Source organism: Talpa occidentalis, unplaced genomic scaffold (genome assembly GCF_014898055.3).
Source record: "Talpa occidentalis isolate TD23 unplaced genomic scaffold, MPIMG_talOcc4v2.1 talOcc4.6, whole genome shotgun sequence".
NCBI lineage: Eukaryota > Metazoa > Chordata > Mammalia > Eulipotyphla > Talpidae > Talpa > Talpa occidentalis.
The window spans coordinates 23703614-23729962 of NW_023604972.1; the positions used below are offsets into that span (position 1 = coordinate 23703614).

Sequence of the window (26349 nt, forward strand, 5' to 3'; positions counted from 1 at the left end):
GCTGATTTATTTCTCTGGTATATATTTTTTAAAGATTTATTTATTTATGCATACAAGAACTGGAGTACAGACCAAAGGTGTGGGGTGGTGGTGAGAGGATCCACTAGAGACAGAGTGGGGAGCAGAACAGGCAGATATACTGAAATACACGGCTAAGGGAAGCAGCGGGTGAGACGGGGAGGTCTGCCACACCATGGGGTCACCTCCCTGGCTGGGGATCAAATTCTTGCTGCAGTGGCTGCGGAGAGCTTCATAGTGCTGCGTTTTAACCTCTTGCGCCACCAGGGAGGGTCCCTATTTCTCTGGTCTAAAGTCCTTTTGATCTCACTATAGGTCATCAAAAAAAAACCCAACCAATCAAAAAAAAAAGCCCAATATATTTATCAGAGACTAGGGTAATTGTGTTGAATTGGGAAACCGAAAAAGAAATTTTAAGCACTGACCTTTCTTTCACCTAATGCGTTCACTTAATGTATGTTTTTAAATACCCTGTGTCACCAAGCACTGTCTACCTCATAACTACCCTGTCAGTGGGGGGTAGAAGAGACTTTTAAGGCCAGGCACAGAGAGAACAGGGTAGAGTGTTCTAGGCAAAAGGGACAGATTGTGCCCAAAAATATGACTATTGCTCTTTAGTTGATAGCTATGTCTAATTACGCTGACACAATCTTATTCTAACAGGAATATCAAAGTGCATTTCCATTCCTAAGAACCCATTACCTGAGTGTTGATAAACAGATCATCTCTAGTCTTCCATGTTGAGAGAATACAGCTTTGCTACATTTCTGCTGGATCTGAACAATGATAATGGGTAAGAGTGTTATGCCTATTTTGAAATGGTGTATATGGTGTCTCTGTTGGATCTGTACATTTAACTTGTTTCCTCGTAATATAGATTTAAATTATTCTTTCTTGCTGGAGTTCTAAATTGTGACTTACCTGTTCTCAGTAGAAATAGTAAATAAATCTAAGAAAACTCTAAAACCCATTTTTATTGTAATTTTTCCTACTGAATCCTAGATGTAGTTTTAAGATGATTTAGTAAGAGATGAAAGGTGAGCTGGCTGTTAAACTCAGATTGAAACAATTTAGTATTTTACAGGCAATTATATTTGATATAGAACTTTTCAGTTTATTCTAAATGGAAAAAAGTTTGAATCTTCAGAAGGAAAGAAATAGATGTCATAGCTGTTTGCACCTCATTTTTTCCTGGGGACTCCTTTTTTGTAGCAGTTCAACAGTGTTCCTCCTGGAGTGTCTTAGCTATCTTCACTGTTGAGGTCTTTGACCTTGCTGCATCCTGAAGACAAGCCTCCTATTACAATAGGACCATCCCTGAAAGTAGGGCAGTGTTTTCACAGTAAAGAGGCTCATTTTCTTATAAATCACATAATTTCTTGGTATTCATCTCTGAGCCAACTAAACTCAGCTGCAGTTCTCTTGAAGATTTATAATCCTTAAACTTAGCTTTAGAATTACCTCTCTCCTTAATAAAGGCAGTCATCACTGACTATTTTATCAGAAAATAATTTCCTTATCTTCATTAGCTGTTTCATTAGCATTGTAAATTATGTAGTCTTGTCATAGGATCTGCTAGATTTGTGCTTTTCAAATTTTACCCTGCATACAAATCATTACCTGAGAATCTTGTTAAAATGCAGATTTTTTGATTCAGTAGGTCTGGAGTGGGGCTGAGATTCTGTATTCTTAACAACCTCGTAGGGAATTAATTCCAATCTGCTGGCCCTTAGTCCTTTGACTAGCAGGGGCTAAGAATATTTTCAGATTTGTGGATATGCAGCCTACGATAGAAATATCTCATATTTCACAATAGGTATTTCTAAAGACAAATGTTATTGTGGTTGTAAAATTGAAACACTTTTTAAAGATCACTATGAATTCTCTTATAAAGGAAGGTATTATCTAATTAATTTGGGGGGTATAAATTTGGAATTATATCCAAAGTATGGCCACATAATAATTTCAATAATTTAAATAAACATTAAATATCAACAGATCCATGAATTTATCATGGCAATTTTCAATTTTGTATTTGATAGGAAGATAAAATCTTTCATGTTTCTGTGGTTGGATTCTGGAGAGTAGTTTTCTTCTTATGATGACATATTCCCTTGAGTTCTCAAGGCACCATGTGTTTTATTTTTTTATCTGCCAATTTTGCTACTTTATAGTTCCCTATTTTTTTAAGTATATTTGAAGCAGTAACTTAGAGATTTGCACTTTAAAGTTTTTCAGCTAGTAACACTGTGGTTTTACGTGATTTTAGACATGGCTTTTCCAACTTCCTAGGTGCAGAGACCTGATCATGAAGCTGCTGAGTCAAGGATAGTGGAAAGGGCTGGAGGGATCCAGCCACTTCTGTGAATTTGCCGGGGGATGGAGAGACTGGCTTGTGTTTGTGGCACTGCCAATATCTCTTCTCTCTAGGGTTCCAGGTCTGTGTCTTTGCAGTCTGCATGCTGTCAGTGCACTTCATGAGGTCAGTACCAGTCCTCTGGGTATAAGGAAGAGAGCTCAGCCTAGCACACTCTCCTTGTTCTTTTTATTGGTCGTCTGGCCTGATGGAAGTATCCTAGTCCCTCTGCACATTTTCCCTCTACATCACTCAAGCGTCCTCCCTCCCCAGGGCCACAACCAAGCCACAGTGTCAGTTTATAAGGTGGCCTTCCTGCCCCAGACCACAGCCTCCAGGAGTTTCTCTCTACTCACCTCTTGATTGATGAAGCATGAATCTCTTCAGTGTCGCTTCCTACGCAGTTTGTGCCTCATTAGAGTTGTCCAAGAGGTATTCCAGTTTTATCCCAAGTCTCTGGACCCTCTGGATGTAGTGCTGGTCTGGTTAACTTTCAGGTTCACTCTGACTTTGTTTTATATTTCCCTCTTCCTCTTTAAAGGATGCTTAAAATTACATTGGGTGCACCCACGGTTATCCATGATAATCTCCTTGTTTAAAGTCCCCTTTGCTATATAACCTAACACATTCACAGATTCTGTGGGTTATGGTGTAGACATTGTGGGAGTTCTATTACTCTCCCTTCCACACATGTAATTGGAGTACCATAAGCAGAGGAGAAAGGAGGGTAGAAAACATATTTGAAGAAAGAGTGATTGAAAAAATTTCCAAATATGATTAAAAAAAGTGATAAAAACATTTAAAAGCATCCAGAGAGGGGAGGAGGAGAAGGAAGTGGGGACAGTAGAGAAAGGGAGTAGGGGATGGGAGGAGAGCCTGATGGCATGTGGTGAAGGACTGTGGGCGCTTGATGATGGAAATACTATGGTGACTACATGTGAGGAGAGAAATACTATATTATGAAAAAATAAGCAAGGATATTTTAAAAAGTAAAAAATTAAACTTGGGTCCCCTAGTGGCTCAGGGGTTAAAGTCTCAGCGCTATCAAGCTATCACCAGCCACTGCAGCATGAGTTCTATCCCTGGCCAGGGAGCTAACCCACTTGGCACAGCAGACCTCTCCTGACTTCCCCCACTGCTCCCCTCAGCAGTGTATTTCAGTCAGTCCACCTGTTCTGCTTCACATTCTGTCTTTGGTGATTCCTCTCACCTCCTCCCCATACCTCTAACCTACACTCCAGTTCTACTATGCATAAATAAATTTTAAAAATCTTAAAAAAATAAAAAATTTAAAAATGTAAATCACATAAAAAGCAGACAGAAAAATAGGTCATATGGTGCACAGGTACTTAGACATATGGAAAACTTCACATTGGGAAACTATGCAAGCTGGAAGTAAGTGGAATAGAATCTTTAAAACAGTGAGAAAGAAAAATTCTCAATCTACAATCTGATACTCAGTGAAAATATCTCACAAAAAATTTTTTTAGACACAAATCTGAAAGAATTCATTATCAGCTTGCCTCTAATAAGAAATACTAAAGCAAATCTTCAGGCAAAAGGAAAATGAAACCAGATGGAAGTCTGAATTTACATAAGTAATGTAAAACACTGAAATATATGATTAAATGTAAAAATATTTTTCATTCTTCAAATTACTTTAATATGGGGCCTCCCTGGTGGTGCAAGGGGTTAAGCACCACACTATGAAGCAATCTACAGCCTCTGCAGCATGCGTTCCTTCCCTGGCCGTCCAGAGAGTAATCCACATGGCGAAGCAGACCTCTCCTGCCTCGCCCGCTGCTCCCCTCAGCTGTGTTATTTCAGTCAGTCTGCCTGTTCTGTTCCCTCACTCTGTCTCTGGTGAATCCTCTCACCCCCTGCATCTCTGGCCTGTACCCCAGCTCTTGTATGCATAAATAAATAAATCTTAAAAAAAGTTACTTTGATATTCAAAGAGAAAATAATATGTAATATTATGGGGTCTATATCAAATGTAGGAATAAAATGGATAAAAACAAAAGCACTAGCAGGGAAGAAATAGTACACTGTAATGGGGTTCTTATGCCGGTGGTGGTATGAAATTTCTCAAAGGCAGATTAAGATAAATTAAGGACATATTCTAACCTTTAAAGCAACTACTAAAAAAAGAAAACAGGGAGGTATAGTTAATAAATCTACAAAAGACATTAAATGTAATCATAAAAGATGTGTAATCCAAAATAGGGCAGACGGAATGGGAAAAAATGAAACAAAGAGGGTACAAGCAAATGTAAAACTTATAGCAATATAGTAGATACAGACTGAATTATATCAATAATCATATTAAGGGCAAAATTATCTAGACTCTTCAAAGGCAGAGACAGATTAGATAAAAAAGCAATATCCTATAAGATACCTATAGGAAAAGAAATTCACTTTAAATATAAAGACACATATAGGTTAAGTTACAGGATAGAATAAAGTATACCATACCAATACCAAAAGAAACTTGGAATAGATATTAATAATACCAGGCAAAGCAGATTTCTAAATGAAAAGTATTACCAGGATTAAATATGATTATTTCATAATAATGAACTAATTTTTCAAGAAGTCAATATAATCCTAAGTATTTATCTAAACACAGAGTTTTAAAATACAAAAACCAAAACCTGACAGAACAGAAAGTTGAAATACAATAGATATATCCACACAGAACCCTCCCAAAATGATAAGAAGCCATCCCCAAAAATCAATAAATTTATAGAAGATGCGAACATTACTATCAACTAATTTGACCTAATTAACATTTATAGTATATTTCACCTGAAAACAGAAATACACATACTTTTGGAGAGCATTGGGAATATTTACCAATAAAGGCCATATGCTTGGCCATAAAACATGTCTCAGTAAAGCTAAAAGGATTTAAATCATACAAAGTATGTTCTTTGACCACAATGGAATTAAGTTAAAAACCCATAAAATGTAGAATTAAAATATATGACAACAGTAGGACCAAGGACAAGAAAAGGGAAACGGAAATGCATTGTAAGATTTTTATTCTATTAATAAAGTGGTATGATTTTATTTAAAGATATAAATCATAGAGCAACCAGAAAAAAACACACATATGCACACATACTAAGCCAACAGTAGAGATACAATGGAATCATGATAAATACTCAGTCCAAAACAAAGCAGTAAACAAAGAACAAAAAAGTTTTTTTTAAAGATTTATTTATTTATGCATACAAGAACTGGGGTACAGGTCAGAGGTGGGGGGGTAAGAGGATTCACCAGAGATAAGAGTGGGGAACAGAACATGCAGATTGACTGAAATACACTGCTGAGGGGAGCAGCAGGCGAGACAGGAGAGTTCCGCTGTACCATGTGGGTAGCTCCCTGGCCAGCCAGGGGATTGAACTTGTGCTGCTGAGGCTGTGGATAGCTTCACAGTGCTATGCTTAACCCCTTACACCACCAGGGAGGCCTGAGATAATTTTTTTTAAATGAGAAATTAGCTTTAATTCTTATTAACTCAAAGAGGTAAATATTTTACAGCTATAAGGCATTCTCTCATTGACTACAATTAAGACAATCCAAGTCATCTCTCACAAATCTCTTCACATCTATAAAAGCTCTTTGGTGTGCCCAGCATTTCTGTACATACACATAGATGGGTACAGTGCACTAACAAGTCAAAAAATATTTAACAAGAGCTCTATATATCAGTGCTGTGCTAGACAAAATACAGAAAAAGGAGAAAAAATTATGTCCTCTGACATCATGGAGCTAAAAGTCTGAAGCACACAACTTTTATTCAAAGAAATCACAGAAAAATATTGTCCTAAGTGCTATGAAAGTAACAATACAATGAGAAATAACAGAATGAATTATTAGGAATAGTTTGAGGAGAAATAGGAATTACTTGTTTCCCTAGGAGAGCTATTGACATAGTGATATTGCTTGTTTTCCTTTCAAATTTCCAGAATATTCCTGTGACTGTTCATTGTTACCCACAGGTACAAGGGGATTGCCATTTTCTTCCTTTTCTAAGCATTTTAGAGACTTTTGAAACTATCATGAAGACACCAAACCACAAATTGACAATAAGTAATATGGTTTCCTAGTAAAACTAGCATGTTTGGATCCAGGTAATTTCCTTTTCATAGATATTTCTACTGTCACCTACAATGATTTTCAAAGTTATTCATCCTTCCCACTCTACTGAAAGAATGAGGATTTTTAAGAATAAAGATTTAACTAGGAATTTTTCATTACAACATAGACTTTTAATCAGAGGACTTCAGAATAAAGCTGCATGTTAGGTGTTCCATTTAAAAATGGGTGTGGGCCATTAAAAAATAGTGTAACCAATGTTGCCTACAGCAGGCAACGATAGACCCAGGTCCTCCTGCACTCATCATGAGCTGTGTTCTGGGAGAAACTGAGCCTGACCTGAACCCGAAGGAGCCTAGATCTCTGTCTCTCCTAGACCAAATCTTCAGGAGCCATTTTTGATTTTCTCTAACCAGAGTCCATAGATGGGGAATCAATAATAGGTTGCAGTTGTGTGACAACTGAGACCCAAGGGCAGGTCCAGGACTTAACCACTTGCAAAGCAGCACATACTAAACACTCACATGTTTAAAAAAAAAGAAAGTTAAAAAAAAAAAAGGCAGGTATTTGGCTTCAGATTGCTCACATGGGAGATGAAACTAAAGTTAGTTTTTGTTAGTTGTTGGGTTACAAACTGGAGTAGAAAAAAGACAAGAAACAATGATTTTAAAGATACTTTACAAAAGCATTGGATCATTGGTTCACAATACTATTTGTTTTAGGGGTATTGGTTCATAACTCTAGAAATGCCATCACCAAATCCCCAATAATTTTCCACCATAGTCCACTGGGCCTTCAACCTCCAACTTCCCCTTCTGCTAGCCTTAGTTCTGCAGTCAGATTTCAAAGGTTTGTTTTGCTTTGTTTTTATCTGTTCCTTTGCTTTGTTTATTTATATTCCACATTACCTCAATAAACGTAATTATATTAAAAAAAACCTTAAAAATGGTTCAAAAATAAATAAAGCAAACCAAAAGAAAGCATTGGATCACTATGGTTACGTGATTGTAAAACTAACTTTAGTTTAGTCACATGTTTAAGTGGCTAGATTTTAAATATTCCCTTCATGTATTTTCATGGTACTTAGTACCTAAGCAATAGAAACATCTGATATCATTGCATAGAGCAAAGGCACTCAAACAATTCCATTTGCCTTCCTGATTTGAGTAAAGGGGAGGGCAGGAACATGCAGGGAATGATGTGGATGGCTGAGTCTGCAGCGTGTGCCTGCCTGCAATATAAATGGGCAGGCTTGTCTGGTTAACAAAATGGGAAGGATTGTTTCTGGCACAGAATAATTGTGCTTAAAAATGTTTCCTCATAAATACTTTTATTAGCATACCATAAAGTTTTTAATATTATAGGACCCACTAGATTTAGGTCTGGCATAATTCCTGAGACCATATGTGCATTAGAGTTTAGGGTATCTGGGGTAGCACAGTTGCTTCATTTCAATAATAATTGTAGCAGAATACTTTTTTTTTAATATTTATTTATTTATGCATACAAGAGCTGGGGTACAGGCCAGAGGAAGAGGGGGTGAGAGGATTCACCAGAGACAGAGTGAGGAACAGAACAGGCAGACTGACTGAAACACCCTGCTGAGGGGAGCAGTGGGTGAGACAGGAGAGGTCTGCTGCTCCATGTGAGTAGCTCCCTGGCCAGCAGGGGATCAAACTTGTGCTGCAGAGGTGTGGATTGCTTCATAGTGCTGTGCTTAACCCCTTGGCCAGCAGGGAGGCCTCCTGCACAATACTTTTTTTTTCTGTACAACTTTTTAATAGTGGAATTTTCATTTTTCTGGAAAGCTCATCTATTGTCATTTTGATACCCAAAGACAAATAATTTTGGCATTTCACTTTAACATTTTTGAACTGTGTTTTTACTCCAGTGATTTTCTATGTAGCCAACATATGCTATAAGAAGTAAGAAAAAGCTATATGTTAGTTTGTCAGGGAAAAAGAGGAAAAGGTTCTAGATTAGTTCTTAACTTGGAGATGGTGGCATTAGGGGATTCAAGAACCCATGGGAATTTCCTGAAAATCCGGTGAGTGTTTGCTCATCTCAGAAGAGTCTGTCGTTTTTACAAAATTCCCACAGTGGTCTTGACACAAAAGAGAATCACTCTTGTAATATGAGTGAAATAGACTAGTAAGGGTGCAGGAACAAATTAACTCTAAGACCTCAGTAGCTTAAAATCACAGTTTGCTTTTCACTCCTTACTTCCCCTTCCAAGTCCTGTGGGACAACAGCTATTTGCTCAGATCCTGTTCTCAAAGTTTTCTAACTAGGTCCCAAGGAAGGGACTAGGTGTCCTGGACATCGCATGCCTTTTTCTCTGGGCAAGTTCCTCACATGAGACTCTTATCTTCATTGCAGACAGAAAAGAAACAGAACCCTGGTGGGGAGTAACAGCAAGATTGTGAAGATAGATTCCAGATGGGTAAGTTGGAACAAATAGTTCGAAATATTGTTGTGTGTTGGGGTGGGGGCTGGAGGTGGGCGTGGGAGGAGGTGGCAGGGAAGGGTGAAGGAGATGTCCTTTTCCTGTTAGCTTTAAAACACTATAATTTATGTTCCATGAAACATTCTAAAATACATGTTATCTTTACTTATGTCCCGGTAGAAATAGACAACTTACAGTACTAAAGCATTGTTATAGTAACTTTCTTTTTTTTTTTGTTAAAGATTTATTTATTTATGTGTACAAGACCTGGGGTACAGGTCAGAGATGTGGGGGAGGTGAGAGAATCCACCGGAGACAGAGTGGGGAACAGAACAGACTGAAATACACTGCTGAGGGGAGCAGCGGGCCAGTCAGGAGAGGTCTACTGCGCCATGTGGGTTGCTCCCTGGCTGGCTGGGGTTGAACTCCTGCTGCAGAGGCTGAGGATTGCTTCATAGTGTGGTGCTAAACCTCTTGTGCCACCAGGGAGGCCCTGTTACAGTAACTTTCAAAAATAAATTCAAAGAGAAAACAGAAAAGATGGTTGATTGTTGTAGGGAATAAGGATGCCAGAACAACTGAGTTAAACGAAGTTATTGAGATTTAACTTAACATTGTGCTTTCTGGTATCCAAACTAATAAGTTAAACACCAATAAGAACTTTGAACAAGTGGTTGCAAAAACCATTTGGTCTAGGAAAGTGTATTAGTTTGATAGGTACTGCTAGTAAGTAGCTGAACAAGTCCAAGAATTTTCTGTCTTCTTTTCCCATATGTGATGGTAACTGCTGAATTAGACGATCTCTAAATTCCCTGTCCATAACCTCTCAGTCAATTAGTAATAAGACTTCAAAGAAAAGATTTACTTTTCATCAGAATTACACACATCTTAAACAAATGTTTATCCTTTCCTGAGTATTTTTTTTTAAAGATTTATTTATCTATACAAGCACTGGGTACAGTCAGAAGCGCGGGAGGGTGAGAGAATTCACCAGAGCCAGAGCGGAGAGCAGAACAGGCAGACTGATGAAGTACACTGCTGAGGGGAGCAGCGGGCTGTAGGAGAGGTCTGTGCGCCATGTGGGACCCTTGCCCAGCAGCCAGGAATCAAACCAGCGCTGCAGAGGCTGTGTGCAGCTTCGCAACCGAATGCTCAACCACTGCACCACTGGGGAGGCCCATTCTTTCATGAGTATTCATGAGGATTTTCTTAAGTTTCCTTAAAGATATAGGTGACAAGATTACCAAATCTTGACAATTTTAAAGCTATTGCATATTTCATGTCATGTGGCTTTGACATCTTCTGCAGTCACAGAGAAAGGCTATCCAAAAATACACCAGAAACAGAAAGGGTAGTTATTTAGCACAAGATGTTAACAGAAAACACAACACAGCCACAATCAAACACAATTATTGCCTTTTCAATGGAATTGAAAACAGGCTAGCAGATAATTTCATTCTCCTCCCTGTTACTCATATCTTGACAGGGACTGAATTTCTCTCTAAAAAATGGTGTGGAGTTAAAGAGGTTCTGTTTTAAATCCCAGTTATTGCTGGGAAATGTACTCTAGGTTTTATTTTTTAAACGGTTTATTTATTTATGCACACAAGAACTGGGGTGTAAGCCAGAGGCACAGGAGGTGAGAGGATTCACCAAGAGACAGAGTGGGGAATGGAACAGGTGGATTGACTGAGACATAATGCTGAGGGGAGCAGCTGGTGAGACAGGAGAGGTCTGCTGTGCCATGTGGGTCAGCTCCCTGGCGGGCCAGGGATGGAACTTGTACAGTGCTGCTGTGGCTGTGGCTAGCCTCATACTGCTGCGACTTAACCCCTTGCACCACCAGGGGGGCCCCAAAATGAGAAAGCTTTTAAAACTGTATTTCAAAGCTATTGTTTAGTCCAATTTATTGAAATTTGACAGTTGATAAGAACAAGGACTAAGATACTCTGTTTCAGATGTAATTTTATTCCACCACTGATTGTGTAGGAAATTGTTTCTTAAATACCAGCATCAATGAGAACTGTTGCTGACAGAGGCATCGAGCTAGAACTGAATCAAAACCATTGCTCACCTAGGACCGACCAATATTCATATGTGCATTTTTTCGGACTTTGCGTGGGTACCTTCTCAGGCGAAACTGAGAGATGACTTACACAGTAGTTTGACGAACCAGAGCTAGGTAGACTTAAAAGGTAGTAACTATCAGTCTACTTATTGCAATTTCCCCCCTCAGTCTCAAAAGTCTTACAGATATTACTTTTGAAGATCAGTTTTATTGGTGTGGGTTAAACATGGGTTTCTCACCTGGAGTTGGAATGTCTGGTTTAGTATCTTGACTTTATCACTTTACTACTACTGTCACCTTAGGCACATCTCTCAAAGCATCAGTTTACTCATCTGTAGAGTGGGGATAGTATTAGTGTACCTCATAGACTTGTTAAGATTCAATGTGATAATGGTAAAGCACCTAAAATATTAACTTAATAAATGCTAACTATCAAATTACTCAGAATGAAAAAGTTATTTATGTAAAGAGGTTGATTCTCAGGATTTCAATAAGATAGAAACAGATCTTTTAACTATCAGACTCATCCCTATTATCAGTTATGCTAAATATCTTTTCTTTATCCCTACCTTGCTCTGTATCCCAGGAGGCTGACCTGTATTGAACACCAGTAGATTCTCCTGCTCTCTAGTCATGAGTTGCTTTCAACTAGAGGGGAGCATCAGGAGTTGGGGGGGTATTAATTTTTTCTGGCTCTCCCCCTGCAGGCTCTGGGAAGGCTAATGGGGTTTCTCACACAGAGATCATTTCCTATCAGGAAGCCCTGTCCACAGTCTGAATTCCAGTGCCACCAAACTCACAGCCCTCACTCCTTCAGGCTGAAGACAGTGTCCAGGTCTGGATACGACACTCTTCCTTATAGTTTCAGTCCACCCTGCCCACACCTTTGTACAAATCAACGGTGCCACCTGTTTCCATCTGGCTGGAATACCATATGGAACTAAGACTTTGACTATACAGGCTGAACAAAGCTTTATAAAGGGGGCAGGGGAGGAAGGCAGAAAGAAAAAGAACAACTCAGCAAAATTTGAATAGTCAAATCATGTACGAAGTTCTTTCCTTGATCTAGCAACTGCGATGGCCAACAGTTTGGTAAAAGAGAAACAGACTCATTGGTATTTACTTTCTTTCATTTTGTGTCCGACTCAGCTTTATTTGGGGGAAACAAGTTGCTTAGGGGAACTTGGAAATTTCTCGTAATTTATGTCTTTGTCATTTTTTGACTTTAGGTTTGGATTTCCTCATGGCAAAATATGGCTCCACAAACCACAAACCACTTGACACCTTTGTTTACTGAAGCCCTGTTGGACTTAACAAAGATGCCACTGAATATCTAGTAAAGAATAAGCTGCAACACCTTTGAGACCTTTGGGCTGGCTCACCTCATTGATATCTCTGATCCTGATGACAAATACCAGCAATTTGGGTTCCCACAGGTATGCAGAAATTACCTTTTCTTACCATCTTAGTCATTTGAATCTCAGTTCTGTTCATCTGCTTATATTCCTTGTGATAATGCTTAGCTATGTCACAGATAAGTTTACTCCTTGACTTTCAAATCACCTTCTTTCTCAAGCCCTTGATCTTCAGCTTGATGAAATTCTTTAGCTTTTTCTTAAAAAAGTTTCTGGTAGGGAAAGCTCCTTTTTCTTCTCTTCTGCACAATCCATGCTTCCATTCTAAAGCATCATGTACTTTGAAGCACAAAGGTTCTCAGGTAAACTGATGAACTTCAGTTTACCTATTGTTTCTTTTGTTGTTGCTTGTACTTTTGGGAGTCACAGTAATTGAACCCCTGCTATTGAAAATTTACCTGTTTTCTCCTAAGAGTTTTCAAATTTTACTTGTATTTAGATCTATGTTCTATTTTGTGTTATTTCTTTGTACATGGTGTTAAGTAGGAACCCAATTTTAATTTTTGGATGTGGGTATCAAGTTGATCCATTTGTTAAAAAGACGTCTTGCTCCATTGAATTTTTGACACCTTTGTTAAAAATCAATGTCCATAAATGTAGGGATTTATTTATTTATTTTTTAAAGATTTATTTATTTATGCATGCAAGAGCTGGGGCACAAGCCAGAGGTGTGGGAGGTGAGAGGATTCACCAGAGACAGAGAGGGGAACAAAACAGGTAGATACACTGAAATACACTGCTGACGAGCAGCGGGCGAGATAGGAGAGGTCTGCTGCGCCATGTGGGTTGCTCCCTGGCTGGCTGGGGATTGAACTTGTGCTGCAGAAGCTGCGGTTTGCTTCATAATGCTGCGACTTAACCCCTTGTGCCACCTGGGAGGCCCCGGGATTTATTTTTATTGGCCATTTGGGTTCCTTATAATTCTATTGTCATGGAATGTAGGGTCAACTTATCAACTTCTACAGAGAAGTTAGCTGAGATTGGGATAGGAATTAAAAATGAAGCTATAATTCCTATAATTTAGGGAATATCCGTTTAACAAAAACATGTCTTCCACTCCATTATCATAGGGTGACTTTCCATTTTTTAGATCTTTTAGAATTTCTGCTAATGGTGAGTTAGTTTTTCAGTGTACAAGTCTGGCACTTATATTTATTCCTAAGTAAGTTATTTTTTTGATATTGAGTGAAATAATTTTCATTTTCAGGTTATCTAGTATTTGGACGTAGAGGTGACCTGCAACCTTGCTAAATTTGTTCCTAGTACTTTTTTATCTGTAGCTTTGTGTCCATGTACAAAATAAAAAACTCAAGTTATGTAGTAATCCTCTTAATGCTTAGAATAAAACAATTTTAATTTCATTTTATAATTGATACCCCAATTTGAACCCCAGTTATTTGGGTTAAATTACTTTTTCATCCAAAATTCCTGTTTAAAACACTGCAACTTTTAATGTACATTTAAAAACTTTTATATTTTTCCTAAAATAGTATTTTGTCTTTCTTGAAATGACACTCGATTTTGCTGTTCAGTATGGTTGGTATGTCAGATTTATATTTTATAATTACAAACGGAAGCTACAATCATGTCCATTATTTAGCCATGGCTACTTCGCTTTATACTCAGATCACTGTTAAAGAATTATAAGCAATCAACATTTGTTCATTTTGAAAGGTCATGAGTAAAAGTTGCAGAATCCCTACCTCCTGGTACTGTGAGTGGGAAACAAGTGTTTAAAGTGAATGTAGAGGGTCTCCCCGGTGGCGCAGAGGGTTGGGCGCCATGCTATGAAGCTGTCCATGGCCTCTGCAGTGCAGGTTCGATCCTGGCCGGCCAGCGGGGATCCAACACAGTGCGGCAGACCCCTCCTGTTGTGCCCGCTGCTCCCCTCAGCAATGTATTTTTGCCATCTGCCTGTTCTGCTCCCTGCTTTGCCTCTGGTGGGTCCTCTTACCTCTTGCGCCTCTGGCCAGTACCCCAGCTCGTGTATAAAAATAAATAAATCTTAAAAAAAAAAAAAGAACATTATAAAGTGAATGTACAAAATACTGGGTTGGTTGGAAATCCTGGATTACATGTCACTACCAGATCATCATTGGTGGCAACCCTGTCATTCACTAGTTCAAACAACTGTTTTGATGGTTTTTGGTTAGTTTCCTGACATAAAGGACTACCTTTTCATTTGGGTACTAAGGGTAAAAATTTTCTTGGCATTCAAAGATAGGCAGAAAAGACTCAGTGTTGGGGAGAAAAAGTTCTTTTCCCCAAAAGAAAACTGTCACTGAACTGGAGAATGATGCAAAAAACAAGTTAAGATACTTAACAGAGACTCAACATTTATTGTGCAATTTTATCTCCAACAGAACATGTGGCATTCTAGAGGTATATGAGGTAATAAAATCAATACTCCAATTAGAACACCTGAAATAACCAGCTCTAGTAACAAATGTTTCTTATAATTAAAAATATCGAATGTTTAAAAAACTCTTATAACATTTTAACTTCCTAAAAGAAATGTGCTAACACTTAAAAAACAATGTACTCTTCTATATAAATTGTTCACAAAAAAAATCTTGCTAGTCTATATTACACTATGCATTTATAGTTTTATTAACATATCCCTAGTGGGTATTAACTCTACACAGTACAATCAAATAGAAATTATCATAGAGAATCAACAAGACTCCAACAATAAAAATATTGGGATCAATGGATTTGTCACAGTTTCTCCACAAGTGTTCATCATAGAAAATAGAGTAAAGGCAAGTTGGCCCTAGTGTTAGGCTGCTACATGAAGTTCCAGAGAGGAGACAGAAAGGCAATGCTTTAATTGGACAGGGTCAGGCTAGACCAGTAACCTTGAAAGAGTCGGGACTCATCTCATGGTCGGGCTTGCCCAGTTCCCAAGAAACACAAGTCAGACCCTCACAGCCTTGCATGCCCTTGAACTTAAACACAGCCAAAAAGATGTTCAAGTCAAAACTACAGTAAAGAATCAACAAACTACTATACTTCCCTACCAAATCTTCAGAACATTTCTCACATTGACATCATAAATTAAAATTCTCTTTCAAACCACACTCATCAAATCTAAGGCTACAAATACAAATGCGAAAAACAAATGGAACATTGGCTAACTGATGCCCAGTGCCATTTCTAACACCTAAGAGTTCCCAAAGATACCACTTCACTGAGTTCAAACTTTTGCTTTTATCCCTGCATTTTTTTTACTGGGAACCTATGAAATAAAGGTGAACAAATTAGTAGTTAGTTTACTAATGACTTTAAAATTTTTTCTAGTCTTCATCATAGGATCTCACATAAGCCTTATGCATAAACCTTGGCAGTTCTCAGAGAAATAGGGTTTAAATGCTCGTACTTAAGCATCAACTTACTTTAAAGGTAGTTTTTAGTAACACAAATATCAACTTTCCCTCAATGGCATAACGATGAACAATGAACAACAGGCTTTGAGAACTTTGACTACTGGGGAAAACTGAACTAGTTATTCTGTTTACTATGCCCAAGGTGACCTGTTTATTAGCTAAGTACCTTGGGCAGCGTCCTTATCAACAAAATGGGGTAACAGTTAAGTCTCATAGGGCGGTTGTGAGGATTAAAACCAGTCTATATTAAAGTGCTTAGCAAATACCTGGCACACAAGAACTCAACGAATATTAGCTATGCAATTACTATTGTTATCCTTAGTGGTTTTGGATGGGCTGTTTTCTCCAATGTGACCAAGACCCATCTGGCCACTGGTAGTTATTCTGACAACAAGTGGGTTTTGGAATGAGTCCTTAACGATGTATTCTCATTGTAATTTGGGGAACTGGGATTCAATGCAACCTAGTTCCTTACTTTAGCTGGTTGTAGATGGTCATGTGAAAAACTAACCTGGTCACTTACTGCAAAGATTTGGGAATTTAGTGCATTCAACAGCCAAACTGACCAACCTGATTATTAGAGAGGGAAGTTCAATTTTCTCAATGTTCTCTCAGTTGAGTATAGCATGAAAGGCAAAAAGTGTTCTAAGGTCTAGCTCTATTAGTCACGGTTTTAAGTTTTACATATTAGAAGGCAAGTATTGATGGGTTATTTTTGCATTCCATATTGTCTGTTATCAATTCTTCACTCTCCTCTAAAAAAAAAAATCACAAATAGAAGAACCAATGCCAGGTACTGACAATGCAAATTTTGCAGAGGGGCCATCAGCTGGGTATTATGTTCCTGCATTATTCCACGCTAAGTGGTTATTTTTATCCAGTACTTGCATGACTGAAAGAAACCATCACTGTTTACAAAAATATACCATAATGATACATACTGCTGTTTAGACACATTTACATTAGCTTTCTGACTCAAGCGTTCTACTTGATATGTTTTGCTGAGCAGTTTTGGCAAGCGTTGCCACACTAAACATACACCAGCGAGACATGCACCATATGTGCAAAATCATTTTCTATTGCATTTCTAAAAATTTTTATAGAAGAGCTGTCAAAATTTACACAGATCTGTACTGTGAAATGACACAGCACTGAATGAGAAAAGTTACATTTAAATCTTTTCTAAAAAATGAAGTTATCCAAGAATGAAACTTTTAAAAAACAACTAAAATTCAAGAAACCAAGGAGGTAGTCAATGAGGTTTAGGCTCCAGAGCATATACAGAATTATAGAATCTACATGAAGAGCAATGTGTATGCTTTTCTGAAAATAGTGCATGTTTGATCTGACACTATGCTCCCACCCACTTTCTGATAGCTAGCGAAGAGAGGACAAGCCATTAAAGGTGGTAGGAAAATGCAGCAATTGTGAACCTGTAGCTCCAAAGTTTGGATTATTATGTAGATTTGGGGAGAACCTGTATTACAAAAATAGTCACTGGACTTAAAACATCCTATCAAACTCTGACATTACACAAGGATTAAATAACATAGTGTAAAAATTTCTAGCTCTTCTATTCTACTCTTGGTGAAGGAATGAATCTTTTAGATCAAAGTGATGAAGGGCTAAGAAAGATCCAGAATATAAAACCACACATTTTCTCTACAGTGATGAAGTAGCTCTGTGCATTTCTCAATTCCCCTACAAAGGAGAGAAAACAGCAATATTCGGCTCTCATATTTTCTACGAGAAAACACAAATGGTGAAAGTAACCTAAACACCTTGATGGAAATGAGGAACCTTAAGAGAGTCATGTCTGGGTTCAAGGACTAAAGTATTTTCAAGTAAAAAGGAAGGTATAAACTTAAATGTTCTTCTCCAAGGAATTTAACACCAGGGTTATTAAACCACAACATTCTGAACAGTGCATTTTCATAATTAAAGACATGTGACTTTAGTAACTTGCTGAGTACTGCTCCTATGTACAGGTTCCCCTCCTATGTCGCCCATACAGATCACTGAAAGGTTCTTCTGAACTAAGAGGAACTGTGCTTGAAGTGTCAGTTCACCGTGAAAGCGGATATGCTCTTTGTGACATGACTTTAATTTGGGAAACTGTCACTGTTGAGAGGCATGGATGCTTCTGATAGAGACCTTACCTAGTCACTGAAAAAAACGCCAAAGTGTAGTCTTTGGTGTCAGTCCAGCTCTACAACCCCCTTCTCTCACCCAGGAAGTAGAGCACAGCTGCTTTAATCTGACATGTTTTATATCAAATGGTAAGATAACTCAAGAGTTTAAAACTAACAGAAGACTAAATTTCTTGTCATGAGAGCAATTTGCCCCATGGGCAAAGAAGTAGAAAATCAAGACAATAACAGCTTCAGGTCTCCAAAGTGAGACCAACTGAAAGCAATAAAGGTACTACAGTCCAATGCAAAAAAAAAAGAAAGATAAGATGGAAAAACAGATGAGGTTACAATGGCATTTTTCTTCTGGTCAAAGTTTCATGTCACCAAAGAATTTTATAAGACACTGTCTTCTCGGATCTCTAAAAAGTCTTCATGTAATAGCTTTCTTAGATAGTCAAAGATATTTGTCTTATGGTTTCCACAAGCAACATCACAATTGCCCTTATCATTTCTTTTACTGTCAGATATTACTGATTTGGCTCCAAATAGGACTGATATATTAGCTCTCCTTACACCATTTAACAGATCTGACAGATTACATCTGTCAAGGGATGAAAGTTAGTACAACAGTGAATCAAGTACCTATTTCTATGGCTATACATATAGTTGGTATAACTAATTTATTGAATATAAAGGATAAATTTGACCAAAAAAATGTTAGTAACTGTCAAAAATGGCCCCCAAAAACCTTTTTATAAATGGATGCTTATAAACTTCAAACCAATTTCTAACCCTTAATAATGCTAGATGACATTAATAGCCTTCAGTGTATCCCTTTGCTCTACAAGAATCTAGAGTAGTGTAATAAAGGAAGCTTCTCCTGATCTCCAAACCTAATGCTCTCAGAAATAGATTCTAGCATCTCTATAGCATGTATTGATAAGGAATGGTTCCCAAGTCACTAATACTTTCACATATGGAGCCCAACAAATCAAACAGGGGAAAATGGGTAGTAGTAGTTCAGGGTTAACATAACCAGAACTTGTATTTCTGGGGACTGTTAGGGGAAGGAAGCACACAACAGTCAAGATAAAACATTTTCAACAATAGCAATCAGAAACCTAAGTTTTATGCAAATTCTAAAGATCAGCTCGGCAAAGAAAGACCCTCAAATTTCAGAGAAATTACAGACAAGCCCATTGCATAGTTGTCAGAATGGCCTTGAAGCTGTGTGTATACAATTCCAGAACATCTGGTCAATTCAGTGAATACCGTCAGTCAACCCACTTGTTTGGTCTTTGATGTACCAAACAACTAATTGGTTGAAATTCTCATTGTTCAACCCATCACTTTGGTATTGTGTCTTACAAAGCCTGATTTAAGGCTATGGAACTGTGGATCTATGAATCTACAAAATCAAGCTTTTGAAAAACAGTTTTGGATCTTTGGATGTTTCTAGACTGGCATAATGAAAACTACTAGTGTTTGTAAACTCCAGAGTTCACTTAGTGCCTTCTTGATCACACAGAATTTTTTTTGTAAAAATAACTGAGAAAAATAACTGACTTTCAATTATTTTGAAATAATTGAAATTGTCTGTAGAGGTGGCCTGTTCTCTGGTTTCCCACTAATAACAGGCTTTGTCAATGCAGAGACAGTATATAATGTCACCTTTATGTTTTTTGCTGAGAAGTATGAATTCAAGTCTTTGGAAGACAAAATGACAACTTACTTGAGTTAGAGTAAGAGAATGCTTGTTCCTTGTCCCCTAAAATAATCCTATGTCTCTACCTTTTCCCCAGGGCAGGAACACTAAGTCAAATTCTGTGGGGCCTAGCTCTGCTCAGGAAGCAGTGCTTACTTGAAAATTTCAGACAGGTGACCAGAAGCAATAAGTTTTTTCCATCCTCACCATCAGTGTAATAATCAATTTGTGTTTTTTTCTTTTATACAATTATGAAAAGTCTTTTGTAGTCTCCATAGACTTCCCCCAAAACCCTAAAATGGATTTCTATTTGGGAACTATGGCAGTAGGTTTAAGATGTGTAAAGTGTGAAAGAATGACATGCTTTGGACTCTGGGGTGATGGTAACAAACATTCACAAATGGAACTCTTGAGAGACCTGCTGCTACAATGGAAAGATTTTGTCCACTAATCCCCAGACCCATCCTGGGAATTTTTATTGAAGACTTCATCCTGGGAAGCCTGGTGATCGATGCCTTCATAAAACGAACCTCCGTTGTGCAGGAAAGTCCCCACTGCCCGCCCTTGCCGGGCATGACCCACAGCATCGCTGAATACTTTGTTTATTTGTTCCTCCGAAGGCATCCACCAGTCAGGGTTGGAGGTACAGTGCATCCTAATGAATTCTGTGGGAAAATATACAAAATAAAAAACAAAAGGAGAGGAAAAACAGCTGGATTTTGCAGAAGATGAAAGTCAGGCTGCTTAAACTTTAACAAGTTCTGTAAAGAGAACTTTATGGGAAATCCAATGTAATGCCATGATGATGTCACTTGTTAAACCCAATGGATCCCATACTAATTTTCTACTCTTGTGCAAAAGTAAAGATCATGTTAAGTGAGACAATGTTCTGTTTAAGGAACACGTGCTGCTGAAATGAAAGGCATATTTAAGTTGCAATATGTGGGACATACCAGGCTTGAAAAAAGTAACTGAGTACATTTCAAAACCCATATGATTACCTGCTCACATTTTCAGAATGCTATCTCCAGAAGCACAGCAATCATTGCCATGGTATTCCTTAACCAGCTACTACTTTGTAGATTAAGTGCTATAAAACACAAAACCTCAGTGAATTGAGAAACTGCTTAAGTTTTAGTATAGAACTTTCCATATTCTTAAAGTATTGTATTATAGGCTCTACGTATTTTCCCAATTGTGATATCTCTACATATACTGACATATACTTTTGAACAAGATTTCCCCTAAATATTTAATTTTACCAGAACATAATTAGCATAACTGGAAGACTGAATATATATTAATAAAACTGGTTAAGACTCCAATGGAACAAATCTGACCTTCCTTGGGTTGAGTTCAAATTAACCCTTCTTTTTTTTTTCAAGAGGTCAGGCGGGGCCCATACAGAATTGCTAAGTTGCTATTTTAATAATTTGAGCATTTATAAACCGAAGAGAGTATTTTGAAAAAAATTCTAAGTCAAACTTTTTTCTTGCACAGCTGATTAAAAAATTCAAGGTGCCTATTATTTACATACTTTTTCTTCTCTAATATGCTCCTTCTGTAAGACAATAGTCCTGATTGTCAGACTGGATTTGTCTGAAATTTCTCAGTGCAATCCCAGCCCTATTTGTCAGTAGGAGAAGCTGATGCCTTCAAGTTACTGGCACCAGAAAAATCTAATGAACTGACCTATGCCCATCTCAGCAGAGTCCAAGCTCAGCAGAGAAATTACTTTTTTTGGCATCATCCTCAATTTTGTTCCAGAGCTTCCAGTCTCACTCACCTCACCTAAGTCCCAGCCCTGGCTGCCTTCCCTGCCGAAAGAACCATGTTTATTCAGCTCCACACCCTAACGAATTCCCAGGAATCCTGGGTGCAGGCCTGGGAAACACTAAGGATGATTCTAAGTCCTAGGTCATAATCATTATGATGCAGGGCAGAGAGAAAGGAAAGTATTCCGGGAGCTCTAGGAATCAAATATTTAACCTTTTCCCTAGTATTTTCCTAGTGTTCGAAGCTTTTCACAACTGTCCTCAAATCATCTACAGCTAGACTACAGCTCCAGAAGTCAAGGGTTCTGTTTTCTATTTCTTCATCTTACTCAAGTCCTCACTGTATTAAGTATCTGACAACTGTTTAAGTAGTTTTCTTATCTCTACCCAGATTCTGCACTCGCATATGAACGCTAGAAGTAATAGGTAAGGAATGAGAGCACTGCAACCCTGCAACTCTGTGACAATGGCTGTTCTGTGATCACTCCCACAACTTCTACCTCCTCTTTCAGGATCCACTGTTGATGAATATTGTACTAAAAGACAAGGTTAGAGTTCATTCTATTATACAGACAGGAAGCACCTTCACAGACCCTCTTCCTTCTCACATCAAACCACCTTTTGGAATGGGATGGTGTGGAATTTGATTTCATTCCTTTCCTTGGCCATTCTAATCTTGCACACCACAAGGACGTCCACCCAGGGAGTCACCAGTCTCTATATGAAGGGAATCCCATTTAAGTCACAGGAAGGATTTTAGCCTATGGGACAGGCTTAAAAATGTTCTCGTCAGTTGCACTCAACACAAATAATCACCATTTCTTGCCCACTATTTTCTTCTCCTAAAGGTTGGGCGGAAGCTTGTCTCATCCCCAAGTGAGGCATGAGATGGAGAATGCAGATTCTGGATAGGCAGCCTGGACTGTGTTCGTCATAGTGGGTATGCAGCATTCTGAGGGCAGCAGCAAGGTGCTTTGGGATGTATTTTTAACCCCTCAGTTCCACTGAATTGCTGTTTAAAATGTAAAATATTTACTAAGAATTCCTGGAAAGGGGTGCAGCTGTGAAGCCCCTAATTTTGACTCCCTTATAAATCTTATGACAACCCAATCAAGTGCACATAAAGTATTTTTAGAAGGCTCCCAAGCTCACTACTACTTCTTGGTACCAATATAGTTATTCTAAGCAATTATATCAGCTCTGATGATGTTGGGGAATAAAGGAAAACCTTTATGGCTAGCTTGCTAAGACTTGGAAATTTCCAACAGGGGACGCCCTGCAGCACCTGTGCCTACTTAATACTGGGTTTTCATTCCAGGTGGTTTTCTCAAGTATGGGCTGCCTGCACAGAATCACCTAGCTCCCTAACAATACCTAACAATACCTAGCTCCCTCAAACCTCCTGAATCAGCAGCACAGGGTGGACTAGCTGCACTAATCTGGCAGAATCACTGTGGGCATGCCAAAGGGAGTATGAGAGTGAGGGTCTTTTTGATAACTAGGTTCTTATCAGTGATTATGTTTTCACTGTGACATCCTCTCCAGGAAATAATTTAATCACTGTCCAGTGTAATCCAGTTTTGTCTTTCCAACAAATAAAACTGTTATTGAGCCGCACAGGTAAATATGGAGCTTTCTAATATAGACTTTTCAGGTGTGAATAGTGTTTTTGATGGCACTGTAGTATTTCTACCAGTCTAAGTCTGCTGCACTTACTGAATCAACTGGTACCTCTTGATTCTTCCTCCCCACTCTGACTGGCTAACCAATAGTACAGATCAGCAGTTATACTGATGAACTAGTATTACCTAAGCAGTATTTTAACATCAGAAACTTTTTTTTTAACTAATAGGATAAGGTATACTTTAGACACTAAAGAAAGTTAATTCTAAATACACTTAAGGAGTTGGGAGCAAGGCCCCTGGGGAAGGCAGCTATATGAGGAGAGGGGCTGGTCTACAGGCTACAAATGGAAATGGGATATACATCATTTTGATTTTTTTTTTAAAGTTCCACATCTTCCCTTCCTCTGTGCATTTTGCATTGCTCCAGTTCTGCTGATGGTGGCCTTCTCTGGTGACAAAGAAAAATCTGAATTTAAAGCGTGAAACATGAGGTGTTACACAATGCTTATGTGCCATTAAGTGAGAACACCAAGGCTAAAGCAAACGAATAATTTTTAAGGAATTCTTGATCCCAAGTAGATGGGCCACATGAAGCCTATAAGGTCTTAGCGGGTGTGGGGAAAAAACCAAATACAGTAAAGGCTGAACACTTGCACGGGGGAGCCACAGCCAATGCGGTGAAATGAGATCACAGATGGCGACACTGAGCGGAAGGATGCAGTACCTCGGAGGCATGTTACTTTAACTGGATCCAGAGGGCGTCTTTCAGGACCTGTCTCTCCTGACTGCACTGACCTTTTCCTTTTCCCAAGGCCGCATGAGTACTTAAGCTCATCGGTTGTGAAAACAAATCTGATGAGGTATCGAAGGAGTCGTCTCCCATCTTTCTTTGAAGAATTTACAGCCTCGTCCCACTGTTTGCTTGTTATGTAGACAGGATAGTTGTTCAACAGCTGCTTGCTTCCCTGGAAAAGCGAAATATTTTTCTCATTACCTGCTTAGCCAGCCAGGCAGAAGTCGAGGCCATCTCCATTTCAAAGGCAAACATGCCTTTTAACCAAGCGGCTATGCTGACAATGAACCAGGTATTGAAGAGCACAAGTAATTGCTCACACTCAGAACGGGCACTTTTCAAATTACATTTGCATTTTCTATAACAAGAGCCAATGAGGTATAATGAACACCTTTGAAAGAGGAGCTATTTATAACTTGCATTTTAACAGGTAGGTTAAAATGTGTCAAGATCCAATGACAGGGAACACTATTTAAATATAACCTGTAACTTTCCTTTTCAATCTATTAAAATATGCAAAAATGACTTTGAAGAGCGTGATCAAATAGGTCTCTTCATCCTTTGGTTGGCGGTTAAGTACTTTCAAAATGATGCCAGTGGACTATTTTCAGAAGGTGGTACTAGTGTCTAATGTACTAACACCTAATAGCCAACGCATTACCGTGGAATCAACATTAAAAACAAATTAAAAAAGAGGAAGCTTGGCAACTGAAAAAAATAATTGTTAGTGATAATGCAAAACAGCTTTCCTCAAATTATAGCTTCCGCAAATGTCACTATGTCAACTCAAAATTTTTCTTACTTTTCACCTTCATAATTTATGTCTGCTATAAAATTCCCAAGCTAAATAGCTGCAGAGGGACTAATTATGGGAATTTCTGTAACATTTATAAGGCATGTTTAGTCAATTGCACCTACACAACCATTACTTTAGTTCCGGTTGTCCATAAAATTCTACAGTCCAGGACAAATTAATTAACCCATGATCTCAGTTTTTAATGTACTCCTTTCCTAGTAATTAAGGTGTACAAAATAAAGACGGGAAAACTCATTCAGTTTTACAACTCTGCAAATTTACTACAGGTTATAAATTTGGCACTGTTTGGGTCTGATAGGGTTTTATTTTAAAAAATGGTCTGTTCAGTGAAGCACTGAAAAAGGAAAATGGTAGAGGTGCCAACAGGAAAGAGGCAGCTGGCCTGCCTATCCACAACAGCCAGTGAGTCACATACCTGCACCATTACCTTGGATCTCCCATCTCCTGGAGCTGGCAGTATGTGACTCAGTTATGTGCTTTGAATTCAAGCTCAGTTCTAGGTCTTATCTGAAGCATTCCTTGAGCAAACTGCTTCAAATTGTTGGACTAAAGCTTTCCCTTCTGTAAAATGGGAAGAACTTTTCTCCTAAGTTTAAGATGCAAGTGCCTGGGGACATAAACCAACCCTGAGTTTTGTCTACAGATGGCAGTGGCAGAGAGGCTCCAGGGAGTCATGCACCCTCTTCAGTGAGTCTGACTGTGGGAGATGGAGAAGTCAAAATGGCTGAAGAAGTGGTGGTTTCTTCCATAAAGAAGAGGAGCGGAGAGTAAGGGCTGAGAAGAGGCACATAGGAAGAGGAGTCCATTGCCTCCAGGCACAGGGAGGGAAGGGGTCACCAGGGATCTGATTAACTCTCCCCCAGTCCTCACAGCAATGGATGGGGTCTTGGATCGTGGGAACCCAGGGCTGGCTTCCTCAGACCATGCATGAATTGCCCCAAGTATTTTTGTAGAAAAACCTTGCTAAAAAACTGTCATCATTTAATGAGTGACTGAAGAGCAGCCTGAGGCCCACCCCACTATACCCCTGGCATTACAGTCCCTCACAGCTGGTGGTACTGACACAATGACAAGGCTGGGCTCTGGGGCAGGACCCAGGCAAGTCACTTAACTTCCCTAAACTTTAGTAAGACAAAACAGGGAAAGTCCCAGCTTACAAATTTGCAGTGAAGAGTCCTCTAATCTCTCCACCTGAAGATAAGCCAAAAAGGACTTGATTCTAATCTGCTTTGTTTAGTGCCTGACACAGAGCAGCTGCAATAAACACGTGTCACGGGATCAATCCAGTGAACACCTCTGTGGATGGTAAACTCTTACTTTTTTCTTCATCTTTTTTTTTGGTCGGTTTTTTATCATCATTGTGGCATTCATTTGAAGAGCCTCCAATGACTATAAATTGACAAAGTTAAAAAACTATGGAGAGCAGACAAGGGGTATAGGGAACAGGATACTGAAAGGTTCGGCGCGGTAAGGTTCAGCACGGTAAAGAAAAGGAGAGCCAGGCTACATTTCTCAAAGGGAGGGAAAGTTTATTGCGCCCCGGGCGGACCTCATGCACCCAAGGTGGGGGTCAGTGAAGCCGCGCAGGTTGTTAGGGGGAAGCAGGGTTTTATAGGGTGAGGAGAGGTCAGGTGGGTAGTTGGGCTCATAGGGGGGGGGGGGGAGTTTGTAGGGCAGGTAGAGGTTCTTTGTCTGAGAAGAGACTCGTA

At 38.8% G+C, this 26349-nt stretch overlaps 1 protein-coding gene and 1 long non-coding RNA gene across 3 annotated transcripts in view; one reads left to right on the forward strand and one right to left on the reverse strand.

The window, feature by feature from the left end:
- The first annotated feature begins 501 nt into the window (after positions 1-501).
- LOC119260602 (uncharacterized) lies at positions 502-25939 on the forward strand. 2 transcript variants are annotated; one of them, XR_005128759.2, is made up of 7 exons: positions 502-811; positions 2311-2500; positions 6382-6513; positions 8858-8921; positions 12222-12428; positions 25284-25407; positions 25878-25939. It is a non-coding gene; the product is annotated as an uncharacterized LOC119260602 (long non-coding RNA). The 2 variants fall into 2 exon arrangements; XR_008549116.1 differs by lacking the exon at positions 6382-6513 and having other exon boundaries at positions 504-811.
- Positions 14529-26349, reverse strand: part of BEND4 (BEN domain containing 4) — a 36693-nt gene continuing 24872 nt past the window's right edge. The window contains 2 exon segments of the mRNA XM_037529578.2: positions 14529-20295; positions 23755-23995. Of these exon segments, the coding sequence (XP_037385475.1) occupies positions 20078-20295; positions 23755-23995 (459 nt within the window). The 3' untranslated portion in view covers positions 14529-20077.